The sequence below is a fragment of the Struthio camelus genome, chromosome Z (assembly GCF_040807025.1).
Source record: "Struthio camelus isolate bStrCam1 chromosome Z, bStrCam1.hap1, whole genome shotgun sequence".
Taxonomy (NCBI): Eukaryota; Metazoa; Chordata; class Aves; order Struthioniformes; family Struthionidae; genus Struthio; species Struthio camelus.
In genome coordinates, this window is record NC_090982.1 from 60,796,038 (window position 1) to 60,809,698 (window position 13,661).

Genomic DNA, 13,661 nt, shown 5'->3' on the forward strand with positions numbered 1-13,661 from the left:
CTTTGCTGTTGAGTAGTCTGCATATAAATAAAGGTTTAAGAAAGTAAGAACTCTTCACAGTATACATTTTAAAACTTACAGGAAAACATGTTTTAAAAAATAGCATGCTTGCTTTAATTGCATGTGCTGAGTTGGACAGTTAAGGATACTGTTGATGACAATTTTTTCATTCTGATTGTAGCTTACAATGCTAAGAAGTGATTTGCATTTGTGTTGGGTCATTAATATCAAGATTCATTTCAGTAAATCTTTTCAGCATGGACTGATCTTTCAAGAATTTAATCTCAAGTATGCTGCTCATATATGCAAATAAACAATTCATTTAATGATTATATCTGTGGTATGAATACTGTTTGTAGTACATCTTCTAGGTAGCCTTAGTCTTTGATCACAACCCTTTTGTGTTATGCACTGTACGAGGCTAGATGACTTCTACTTCAAAGACTTTGAATATAAATCATAAAACAAGAAATAAGGAAATAATGGGGGGAGGTGAGATCCACTGACATATTAGACAAAAATCTCTGAATGGACAGAGCTGCTTAGCTGTTTCAATATGCATTATAGAGAAGAGCTTGAAGGAGGATGGTACCTCAATTTTGCAGGCTTTTACAGGGAGCATGCACCAAATGTAAGGGAAGCAGCATTGTCATGATCTCAGAAATTCACCTGGGGTTTAAAAATTAGGTAATGCAAACAGTCTGCAAGGTCACTTGCATACAGGTGTTGACGCATTGAAGTAGAGCAGATTTTATGGAGACGGACCATAGATAGCTTTGAAAGCAAAATAATGTAGTTTATACAATCAGGTAACCAGTAAAAGCAGGAAGGTCAAATAAGAGGCTACAAAATTGAGGACCATCATAAGCTCGGTAATGAAGAAAAGGCTGCTAGAGAAGAATTTTGATCTGCTTGATTGATGGCTAGAGAGGCATGCAAGTATGGCAAGAAAAAAGTTTAGGAGATAGACATGAGACAGAGGCATTGGACTTGTTTGTATGGAGTTGTTCTTGTGCTTGTGGATCAGAGTACCAGGAGGTGAAAAATGTAGAGAGAAAATCCTCAGAGAACCTTATAAAAATTGGAGAGAGGATTAAGTGGTGCTTTGAAGGACACGTTTGAAGGGCATTTACTGAAGTAGGAAGAAAACTAGGAGAGGGCAGGAATAAACATAGAGCAAGATTTCAAGAAGATTATGGGGTCATCAGAGACTCTGGAAGCGATTTTAAAATGGATGTCAAATGGAAGCCTGGGTAAGATGGACCAGGAGGACAAATTCCAGGCAGTAACTGCAAAGACTGTTTACAGCAAGTTTAGAGATCAAACAGATGAATCATATTTAAAGATGCAAGTGATGTGGATGACTAGAACAAGAGAAAGCATGTGTGCGTTGTGAGTGGGAGGGGGAAGTCTTCACGAGAAGGTGCAAGGGAGATCTAGAAATAGGTTTTTGGGGATTAGATGAGAAAAGATGAAAATCTTCATAAATGGGGAAAGGAGATATGTAAACACCCTCCATCCCTATTTTCTCCTGGAAGAGATAGGTGAGATTATGTATAGGGAGAAAAAACAAGATAGGTGAAAGTGTAAAGAGCAGGTCAAGTGGTAAAAATACAGCTATGATTGTTTATAGTATCCTCTGCTACACGCAAACAGAAACACTTTTTCTTGGAAATGAAATGTTCTATAGCACAACATTGTATATGTGAGGCATTAGAAATCCCTTTTTTTAATAGTATTGAATTAGCTATTTGCTGATATTTATGATTTTTAAGAACACCAGAATTTGAATTATTCTTTAAAACCTCAATAGTCTAAATGGATGTCATGTTTATAAGTACCTTATTTAGTGACTTTGTGAATTCCAAACCTTCCTTTCTTAAACACTACTTACCATGATCAAGATCTCAAAAAGTAATTGAATTTTTTGCTTAGTATATTTAATAATTAAAATTTAAGATTTAATATTTCAAGAATTATTTTCATTATGAGTAATTACTTGTATCTGGTTTGCAGAAATTTCAAGACATTGAAGAAACACACCTCCTTCATATGAAAGAAATTATAGAATCATTGTCAAATACCGTAAAAGAAATTCATTTACAAATAGGAGAGGTAATGTTTATATGAATATTTGTTTATTTGGACTATAATATGTATTTTTCTGAACATGGGACATGTTCAGAAATGGGACATTTCTTACTATCTTAGTGATAATTACAAGATCACATCTTTCAAATGATAGTAACTTTTTAAGCCAGAGGAAGTAGGAGGAGATAAACAGAAATGGTCCAGGGATTCAAGAAAAATTTTCAAGCAGATTTTGGTCTTTTCACCACAAATAGAAAATGTTATGAGTACTGAACCTGTTTATCAGATATTTGAAGGGGCTTTGAATGTCTGCTAAATTTCCATTTTAATCTTTTGATTAAATAGCATATTAATAATGATGCTTGTATGTCTATTAATTCTCTTTTGCTATTCAAACCAGTTTCTGAAAATTATCATTAAATGAATCATCGTCTGATTTTGATTGTTGTAGTGGAAAATTTTTTTCAATATCTAAATTCAACATGAGCTGAAATTTTTACTGCTTCCTGTTACATTGATAAGTTTCATATCACAAATGTTACTGAGTAAGTAAGGTTGAGTAATCATTAAACTTTGTGTTAAAAAGAAAATAATGTTTTGATAGTTTAAAGAGTTTTTAGGTTATTTGCAAATCTGTTCTCTATATGTTAAATTAGCACTCATTTCAGACACAGCTGGGATACCTGTGCTTTTCTTTAACGAATACTTAAAATCATACCAGTCTGAAAAGTTTCAGAATTTTTAATAAGCTTTGTTTTTTTGTGAGGAAAAGTTCTTCAGTAACAGTAATTTAAAACGCTTTTAGAGTATCGTTTCTTTAGATGCAAGTTTTTTTTTTTTTTAAGTAATAATCCTTATAAATAGCCTTTAATTTTTTGTTGTGTTGAAATGTAGTTTTATTTGTGAATGCTTAAAATTTGAGTCATTGTACTCTTCACTTAATTTTGAGGTTTTCTGCTAGTGTGTGATGATCACAAGGGTCATGCTGTTTATTTCTAAAGCATATCTATACCACACTGTTGGAAAGACCTTTTAGTAGTAGCATATGTTTTCTTCTTTGCCAGATCAAAAACATTACAACAGTAATGCTTTTATCAAACAGGTGGGAACTGTGATAATGCAGTGGTAAACGTTCACACCCTTACTGGTGCTGGCTTAAGAGACTGCCTGTCTTTCTAACATTGTAGTGGGACATGCTACTGTCAGAAATTCAGAAAACAATATATGCAAAAGTGGTTTAGAGAGAAGAAACTGAAGTAAATCCTAGACCAGTCATCAAGATGTATTGTTTCGTTCCTCGTTTGTATGTGTCCTGGTACATACAGTTATTAACGTTAAAGTGATGAAGGGATTTTCTTGATAAAATGCCTGTTGATTTCTGTAAGCCCTTTAATATATTTTAGAGGGTGGTATTTTGAAGATTAACCCTAAAGAAAACCACTTTTTAAAGTTAATCACATTCTTTCAATTGCTGGGTTTTACCTTCCTTTGTTTGTTTGGTTTTTTTTGAAGGTGCATGAAGAGTTTATTAATAACATGACAAATACTACAGTTGAGAGTTTAATACAGAAATTTGCTGAGTCAAAAGGAACTGGCAAGGAACGACCTGGTAAGAGATTAAACATAAGAGAGTAGGAAATGTTAATTTTAAAACTGTATCAATGTCCCCTCCTAATACAAGGTCAAACTCTATTTGTTAATGTGTGTTATATTTGCAATGTATTTACAAGCTGGAGTTCCCATAATTTGTTAGTTTTGATATTAAATAATTCATAAAAATGTAACAACACGTAATTTATTGTGTGTGTGTCGTATATGTTCATTAAGAGTAGTGGTGTATAGATCTGGGTCGCTGTATATAGACTTTCAAGGAAACTGTTAAAACTGTAGCGTTGCTTAGTTCATCCGTGAAATTTGTCAATAAACTTAAGTTCCTTCCACAAACTTATTCTGCTATGTGTTTATACATAAAACTTATCTCCAAATTTCATGTAAGAAGTTTATAGATATATTCAGAACAGATGACTATAAAGCTGCTTGCAGAACTGTTGTAACAGTTGCATCAGTTTATTTGGTTACTATACAAAATCATCCATTTTAGTAGCGCATATACAGATTATTTGTTTTCTCTTCACTACGAAGCAAATTTATAGTACTTTCTGAAAGTACTACTTGCTGGAATGGTGTATAAGACTTTCCTGGATTAGCGTAAGAAGAGAATCTAATAGTACATATATGTATCATTACAGGAAAAATGTATGATTCACTTTAATATTTAGACATGAATATATAGTCTCTTAGGTATACGATTACAGAATTGGGTTGGGAGTCCTGGCTAGCATCTCTGCCTTCTAATATAGAAGCTCATAGTTTTTTCAGAGCAAGAATAACATAACAATGTAGATTTTGAGCATTAATACCAAGTTGTTAAATATGGTTAGGGGGTATCCTATTATGCCTCTGTTAGATTCTTTAATCCAGCATTATTTTTATTCTCTCTGTGATCCGATAATGCCGATGCAGTAGTGGGCTGAGGTAAGATTGTATGTGGAACTATTTTTTAATATTTCCTGTAAATTTTGTAATTTTTCAAGGAAGAATAAGAAGGAAAAATCCTTCAGGGTTTCAGGGACTCAGGCTAAATTGGACCAAAGACCAGACAAAAACATGTGAAAATTCAAAATTCACACCTATTTGACTAGCTGTTGCCAAGATGTCATGGCTATGGACCTTCATCTTGCAGGTAGAATCCTAGGTCCCTAGACTGCAGAGTAACATGGGGGCTGTACTAATGTGTCCTGGAGCACTGTGCACTTCAGATCATCCACATTTTTAGTGTATTTTTTGTTAGACAGCATAGCAAGCCTAAGAAAAGTAATGCGTAACTTTTTAAGCTAGTGAGAGAAGTTGTACACACTGTGTACTTATTTGCTACTTCACAGTGTTCATCAAAACCCGTTTGTATTCTCTGGGGTCAAATTAAAACTTTTCCCATAGTAAATTTAATTTCTTCGATCCTACAACTATTTTGACTGCAAAGAATTTTACGGAAAAATTGCATTTTTAGTGTGGAAAGTATGCACTTTGAAATTTTTTCTATAGAGTGGCGTTATTGTATTATATAAACATTGTAAAGTAGCCATGGTATAGAGGGAAAATATGGGCAAATTCTGCAGTAGAAGAACATGAATTCACAAGAAGTTGTGAAGGTCAAAGATAGGAGGTAGAAACACTGTGATGTTAATTATAGTTGCCACTTCTTTTGTATTCACTTTATTAACTTAAAATCGGATCTACAGCTTTGACAGTTACAAAGAATTGGAAGGCAAAGTGAGATACTGGTCCTCTAAGAACGAAACAGGAACACGTGGTGTGGGAGAGATTGTCTTGTTTTGATTCAACAAATAGTATTCTGCAGTTGACAACTGTTCTTAATAGCAAGTTATGCTAAGTCATGAAGCAAACAGCCTAGAAGACTTTCCGGGATGTGAATTAGCTCATTAGGACAGAGAAGGAAGTGGCTTCTCTGTTAAATCTTGAAGTATTCAGTGTGTAAAAATGATAAAGTGTAGCTGACTTGTTGTAGGGGGGAAAAAAGTAGAAAACATGTCTCGTGGCCATCCCAGTAACTTAAAATTCCAGCCCTGAATCTTTTCGAAGGAAATACTTTAAAAATTCCTAGGACTATACAAGCATTCTTCCTTCAGCTTCTTAGACCTCTTTTTTTTTTTTTCCTACTATATTATTTGTGGGTTAAAATACTAAATCAATTGGTGGGTGACATTCTGAAATACTGAATTCAGAGAACAACTTCATAGACTAAAAGAATAAAGCACATCACGGTATATTTTGGTTTCTGTTTATTTTAGCTATATTTATCATACTTTAAACCAGAATTCAGTTACTTTTATTTACATCTGTAAAAATAAGAAGGAATCTGAGAGAAAGTACTGTAGGAAGGCTGTTTCATTGTGTGGGTTAGGAACAATTAACAGCAAAGCTTTCTGGATATAGGCAGCTCTCATCTCTTAAGCTCTCATCTGCGTATTTGAAACAGGATTCTCTCTCTCTCTCTCTCTCTCTCTCTCTCTCTCTGTGTATCTTTATGCTCTGTGTTCTTTGCCCGTTATACAAGATTATATGGGCTCCCTCTGGTGGCTAGTTTGTTACCTGACAACTCCTAGTAAACGGGGGTTTTTAGAGTTTACTGCACTATTTTTTCTAGCACAAATAAAGTTTCTTTTAACCACTAATGCTTTGCAAGTTTTTAAAGTTCATGCATGGACTTCTTTTCTAACTGCTACCCAAATTACTTGTCTAGTTAGTTTTATCAGCTAATTCCTCCAACTTTTACTTTGTATGTTCTTTAATTTTTTTAGTATTAATACAGTATTTGAAGAAGTTGTATTCACTTATTTTCGCAGCTATATTCAGCATAAAGAATAGCAACATACATCCAGTTGCAAATATTTTAATTTTAACTTTAAAAAATCACTTGCAAGTGTAAAACAGTGTATTTGAAAAAATGAAAGAGAGATTGCAAGGCCTAAGATGATTATTGAAAAAGTAGTGCCTTTACCTTTAATCTATTAGTATGTTAGACCTTCAAGTCAGGCATCAGGTCAGAATTTAATATGTTTTCTGAACAGTTTGTAAAGTCTACGTATTTCTGCTTTTTAGTCTGTTAGCAGGTTTGATGCCATCAGTTGAAAGATCTTTTTATCACTGATAGGGTGCTGCAGAGTTGCCAGCAAACCAATTAGCCACACATTTATATTGACCTATTTCAGATGAATCAATTTTCTGTGTGTGTCAGGTTACTGGTGCATGTTCCTTGGAACGTTCACCTGTGGTATGGCACAAAATGTCTGTTTCTTCCACACAACAGGTGTGTTAGATCAATGGCAGAGATGATGAGTATTTCAGATTAGTGACATATTGGTGTCTTCTAGCTTTATTTACTTAACCTTCTAATCATCCATGAAGAATTTGGTTTCCCCTTTGTTCCAGTATGAAAAGGTGATACTGCATAAAACAGAAACTGCTAGGAAGTGTAATCTCATGTTCTTCCAAGGTTGTCTGTCTGAAGTTGGCAGGATATATTATATCACGCGTTTAATGGTATTCTCAAATACCCATATAGCTGTGGTGTAGTCATGAATGATTTTCCATTTTCAGCTGCTGGGTTACTGTGCTCTCTTCTCTCATGTGTGAATCAATTGTGCTTGTTTGTTCCTATATTAGCTTTTGCCCACTACAGCTTACCCAGAAGCTATCTTTGAAGGCCAAATGAGAAAACTCAGCTGTGCTACATTATTCCTGTTGTCTAAAAAAATATAAAAAAAAAAAAAAAAACAAGAGCAAAAGCCACATCTAGAGGATTTGTTTTCGTTAGTTTGTTCTGATGTCATTGTTAGTGGTTGTTGGTAATTTATTAAATTGTTGCTCTTATTTTTGCTTTTTTTCTTAAAAATTTAATAAAGAAAGGGGAAAACAAAAACTTTATTGTAGTACAGACAACAATGGAAAACCAAATTCCTTGGTGGGTCCTTAACTTTCCAATAAAACAGTTATCTGCAGATGCTAATTATTACATATGTTGTGCCATTATTCAGCGTAAGAGATGCCTGGGTCGTCTCTTCACTATATATAAAATATACTTTTTCATTGATTTTGTGCTAGCAGGATCTATCTTCCATAATCAGAATCATCCAGGGCATGTTTTGCACTGCAGCTCTGTCTCCATCAACAAGTAGGCAGAGAAAATCTGGCAAAGAGAAATCAGCTGCATGCAAGTTCTCTACTACAAGCATCTAGAATTTGGACTGTGGGTAGAATCCAGAGAGTCCTGAAGGAGAAGACAAAGACATTATGCAGGATAGGAGATTAAGATGCAAGCCTGTGAAAATGCTACTTTGTCTCATTTTGCTCTCCATCCAATAAACTTGAACTTTATGGAGGAGAAAGAAGTTGTTTAGGATTGTTGAAGCATTGTAAAATTAATGCCTACGACCCATCAGTTCTTTGGATTAAATGATAATAGAAGTAGTTGACAGTGTGTGTCGTTTATGACTGCTGTTGATCAGCCATCACTGGCTCTTGCATATAGTAAAACATTTGACTTTTGTCCCCCTTATCCTTTCAGATACTAGAAGTAACAGTACAAGTCCTCTTAATCAAGTGGTGCCAAGATGCTTGTATCCTTCCACAGATAACAGGCAGGACTCAGAATAGGACCGGTTTAATTGTCTCTACTCCTTTTCCACCCTCTGCCAAAGCCAGTAATTGGTAATTTGGTCAGTAATTGACCAGCAGTGCTGGTAAATGAATGTTTGGTCTGTGGCTCTTTGCAACTGCTGAAACCTATTTGCTTTATTTGCCCATGCAGAAAAATTGGCTCGAGGCTCCTGTAACTCCAGTCATGGGAAAGTTTAAGGTCATGGGTGTCAAATGGAGATACTGACTCAGAAAAAATATTTTTTAAAATCATTTTGAAATTCTTCTCTTAGGGAAGACTATTTAGTCTTCTAGGGTTGAGAAATTAATCTGTGACTTAGGACAGCTAATGTCAAGTTCTTCAGTGCCTCACAAAAGAGGTCATATCAGAAAAATATATCGTGGCATCTTTGTCACTGTGCCGATGATCCTTTTTTGTTCTGAGGGAACACATCTGGGAGCTCTGTTTCTGGAGTGCTAGCACAGTTTATATTGTCAGGTCTTAAAAATAGTGACTAAATAGTCACGGCACTCATGCTGAAAGCAATGTCCACTTTTTACAGGCCTCAAAACTGTTGATAAACCATTATGTTTACCATTTGGATGACAATCAAAACTATCTAATCTAGATTCATTTACAAGTTCGTTAATGCTGCCAGCATTGCCTGTAGCCAAAGTCATAAAGCGTCAAACCTTCAGTTTAGTAAGCATTTAAAAAAACAAATTCTATCTAGGCTTTAATATGCAACTGATTTCTGCATTCATTTAGCTCAACTGAATTATTATTAATTCCATGAGGATAATGTTTTATATGCTTGTCTGTTATGGGGGATGTTAGTGCAAAGTTCAGGTGTGAATTTATGGCATGTGACCAGGCATTGTCAAGCTGTTCACATGAGCGTTTTAGTCTGTCCTGAATGCCTGTGGAGGACTGCTTATGCATTTTTCCAGAGTGAATGCAAGAGCAGTGAAGTGAGCTGTGCCACTGCTGGGAAGCTAGAGCAAAGTATCCGGCACACAGTAAATTCACAGATGTACTTACTCGATGTTCATGTCCCTATTTAAATTAGTGTATTGTGTTAAACTCTGTATCTTCTGTCTAATGAAGAAACTTACCAGATGACTTGAACAAGATAAAAGAAACAAAAAAGGGTTAAGAACCATTGTTACTCATAAGGAAATTTAGAAGCAGGTTTGTCCTTTTCCCAGGGCTTGAGAAACAAAATAAGGGCCATGGAATACTGAAACTTGCTTTGATTAAAGCTGCTAGCTTTTTATGTGCTTGAATAATAAACTGTGCTTTGAGAGAAAGACTTGAAACAGAGCTGGGTGTGGTGTTTGTTTTTTCCATGAGTTAGTTTGATAACATAATAGTTTATAGGGTTTATGAAAACGCTTTTCTAGGAAGCTAAACAGCAACAAAGCAGTTAGAAATAAACACTAAAAACAGTTAGTACTAATTTTTGAACAGCTCTGCATGACATCCTTGAGCTTCTTTTCCTCAAGGAAGTATAACAAAGCAAGTATTTATTTTGTGTTCTTATAAATAATTTTCTGTATATTTTCTATAAATATTTTGAATATCTTATTGCTACCATCACTTGTGAATAGGTACTTAAATAGCCAGAATTGCCTCAGTTTCTCAAGGCCCATTTCCACGCCTAATGAATGTTGTGTGTGGAAGGCTGGCCGAGGAATCGTGTTTAGTTTGTCAACACTGGCAGTGCCCAAGGGATTCAGAGAAATATTTTCTATAGCAGTCCATCTGGAAAGATTTGAAAACCTATTTTTTAACGTGTACTGTTCTTTCTTAGTAGACTTGCAGTGTTGGAGTCAGTAGAGTAGGGCAACAGCTTGACTCTTTTAACATGAAAGCTTTTTAAGGAAAAATGTGGCTTTAAACTAGGGAGCTTATACTCCAAACACTCTATCTTGTAGTATATTCTAACTTTCTAGTAAAATTGAAATAAATTCTGAACTGTGTCAGTAAGTTGTGCTGCACTGGGTTGCACTTCTAATTAACTCATAATTTCATTGACTGTGATAGCACAATATGGTAATACTTTATACCAGGACAAACTACCATTGGACAATTTCTGCAGTGAATTGAACACTGGGTAAAACCAACTCTGTGTGTCATTCTCTGTTGTTGTTGTTTGGTTTTCTCCCCTTTCTCTTGAACAAGAATATCTACTCTGACGTTTGAAAATGAATTCTCACTGGACTTAATTTGACCTTGTGCATCCATGATAGTTCTCAAAGTGCAGAATCTCATCAGCTTTGTCTTCAGTCTCTTTTTATTGTCATCTTAATTGTCATAGATCAGCTGGGTGGCCTTCTGCATGCAGTGGCCTTCTGCATCAGTAATTCCATTTTTAATGATGGATATTGATTTTTTTTTTTTTCAGCCTTTTGGAAGTGAAGGTACAGTGGGGTACCCCTTGACCTATTGCTTCAGTAGTATGAGGGCAGGAAAAGAAGGAACTATCTAAGCAGTAGCAGAATGAGCTAGCTGCATAGACGTTTTCCCTCTTGTTTAGCTATCAAGCTAATTTTTGTCAGAAATTAAATGTTACATATTACAAAAATGCCTAGAATGAAAATTTCTTGATGCTTGCTTACAGGTCTGTGTGTTTAACAAACGTACTCTCGCATCTGGAGCTTGGCTTAAATGATTTTTAAACTTACCTTTATTGTCTCTCTTAAGTCCGTGTTTAAACATAACAATGAAATTTCAAGTTCCTACCTTTTATTAATAGTACTTGTAATTTTAGTTCTTTATTGAATGTTGCATTTGATGAGTTTTGAAGAATTTTTTTTCTAGTTGGTCGTCTTTTGGGAGGGGGAAGGTTTTAGCATAACAGTATAAGAGATTCTTGAGTACTGAAAGACTTTATCCCCTCCTGCATTTCAAGAATACCTTTGGTTTTAAACTGTAAATACTCTTTGGGAAAACTTGGTACATTTTAAACCAAAATTCTTCCAAGTTTAATCTGCAGATTTATTGAATTTCGATGCATTGAACATTGTGAGTTCTTGAAATGCCCTTTGTATGATAATACAGTGATGGTGGCTCTATGTGTTCTTGAAATGGTTGTTACTAGCATTAAACTTCTTCCCAGGCCACGAGAATTTAGTTTGAGTGCCTCTCTCTCTGTTTTCATGTCCTAGCTGGTACCGTCCTTCAGAGGACTGCGCAGTTAAATTCTGTATCATTTTTGATAGCTTTTGCTTGGTTCAGGAAGATGAGACAAAATGGAAAAACTGGATCTTGTTCCATATACTTATCCTTTTTACAGCCACTGACGCATTTGCCTGGTATCGTTTAGACATTTTCAAAGTCCAATGCAAGGATCAAAAAACCTAACATTATATGTATTTCTTATAAGTCTTTAAATAGTAGGATTTATTTCAAGATCAACTCTATATTGCCTTGGACTCTAAGTACCTCTTTTTGGTCATGAATGGAGGAGGAGAGGGAGATTTTGTAGAACTCCAGAATACGTATTTTACTCATTGCTATTCCTGTGGGTTCAGCTTTTTGTCAGAAGAAGTTTCCCATGTGCTCCGTGCTGCAGAAAAAAAAGTACAGCAAGAAGCTGCAGAAGTAGTATGCTAGGAAGAATTGTACTTTGACTTTTTTATTGCTTATTGATGATGCATATTTGAAAATTGTCATATGCTAACCAATACTTACTGTTTTGTAGTTGGGGTGAAGAGTTAGCTAACCATGTATTCTTCTCTTCCTTTCTCCACAAATGAACTCTTCTGTGCAGGTAAATAGGAAAGCACTTTTAAAGTGCTACACAAAGCAGGAAAATATAAAATTCCCCTAAAGGAATCATATTATATTATTTATAAAGAGGGCTTAATGTCTACCTTAAAAAAAAAAAAAAGTTCTGAATACCTTTTTTTTTTTTTTTTGATGTCTCTGTTGGGAATGGGTCCCATTGAAGGTTTTAACCTTTTAACCTCCTAAGATTTCATGGTTTTTTATTCAAGGCTTCAATAGTAAACTGTATCCTTTTACAGTAGCAATGTGTGATTGTTGCAAAGATGTGTTTCCATACAGGGACATAGTTTAATGTAATTACAATGTAGCTTTCCAAAACCTTTGCTGAGTATTCTTTAAGAAGAAAAGTGTCTGGATGTGTCTATGTATTTCTTTTGTCACTAGATTCTTTCATGTTCTGCCTTCACAGCTGAGTCATGGAGCTGGGCAGAACCGTTACAGATACTTTTATTTATAGATGAGGTTTATACAGTCCTGCCATTTCTCGGTGTTTCACTTTCCCCATCTTCCCAGATAGCTTTCACGCTTGCAACCCAATTTGATGGAGAAGTACAGATTGCAAAGTTTTTATTAAAAATGAGATAGGTAGAGAAGAGGGACACAAATTCGTCCTGCCCTTTAGGATTAAGGCAGCTGCAAGTTATGCATAGTCAGCAAACAGCTGAGTGCGTGTATATATGTGTGTATTTGGCCAGCTGCTCAGCCTGTGGACAGTTTAAAACCAGCTATATCTCACATCCTGTTGTGTATCCAGCCACAAAGGGAATATAGGATGAAGTTTAAGTGTAAAGCAGAAGAAAAAGGGATGAGGAGCACTGAAAGTGGCTGGGAGTGCTGTGGAGAGAGGGACTTGGGGAGCATGGTTTTCTGCAGACTGCCATAGTTTACATTAATTTTGCTGTCCATGGATCTCATACTTTCATAAATTACTGCTGAAATTCCCCCTATTTGCTGTATAGTCATATGTTGCAGGATAGTTGGATCTCTGTCTTTTAAACTTTGCCTCGAGTATATGTTTAAGGTACCATTGAAAATTTTCTTATTTGAGCAATAAAATGGTCCTCATTGTAACTGAAGAGGCTTGTCACCTTTTCCCTTTAGTTTAGAGAAATGAATCTTCTGTGTCTGTGCTGCTGGCAAACATCCTGATAGATCATAATTCAATATTTAGATTCAAACTACTCACGTGATTATTCTTTCCTGCTTTGTTGTTGCTCTGCAAGCCATAGGGAAGTGCTGCCCCTAGAGAGTAGTGCGCTTACTGCGGTCATGGCACTCGGATCTACAGTACCTGAAGAAGCTTGAGATGAGTAATGTTTCCGTTATCCGGCCAGCTAAGCACAAGGCTGGGAGCTTAGTAACAAAGTCAGAGTTAGATTTTATGACTTCTTTAGTGGATGCAGGCAAAGTATAATCTCCTTATATGTTAATTTCTTCATCTAAAAAAGACTCTCTGAAGTGCTGCACATGTTGTTACTGATAACTGTAATTATTTATGCTACCATTATCTCCTCTATCTTTTCTTTTTGGAAAGAAGAGGGGCACTGTCACAATACTGTAG

General features: G+C 35.4%; 1 protein-coding gene across 3 annotated transcripts in view; it reads left to right on the forward strand.

Moving 5' to 3' along the window:
* The window catches only part of LOC138064451 (F-BAR domain only protein 2-like), an 89,134-nt gene that overhangs the window by 25,046 nt on the left and 50,427 nt on the right, over window positions 1-13,661 (forward strand). For all 3 annotated transcript variants that reach the window (XM_068927080.1, XM_068927081.1, XM_068927082.1), the window contains exons 7-8: window positions 2,017-2,115; window positions 3,604-3,700. In XM_068927080.1, coding sequence (XP_068783181.1) covers window positions 2,017-2,115; window positions 3,604-3,700 — 196 coding nt within the window. The remainder of the gene's footprint in view (window positions 1-2,016; window positions 2,116-3,603; window positions 3,701-13,661) is intronic.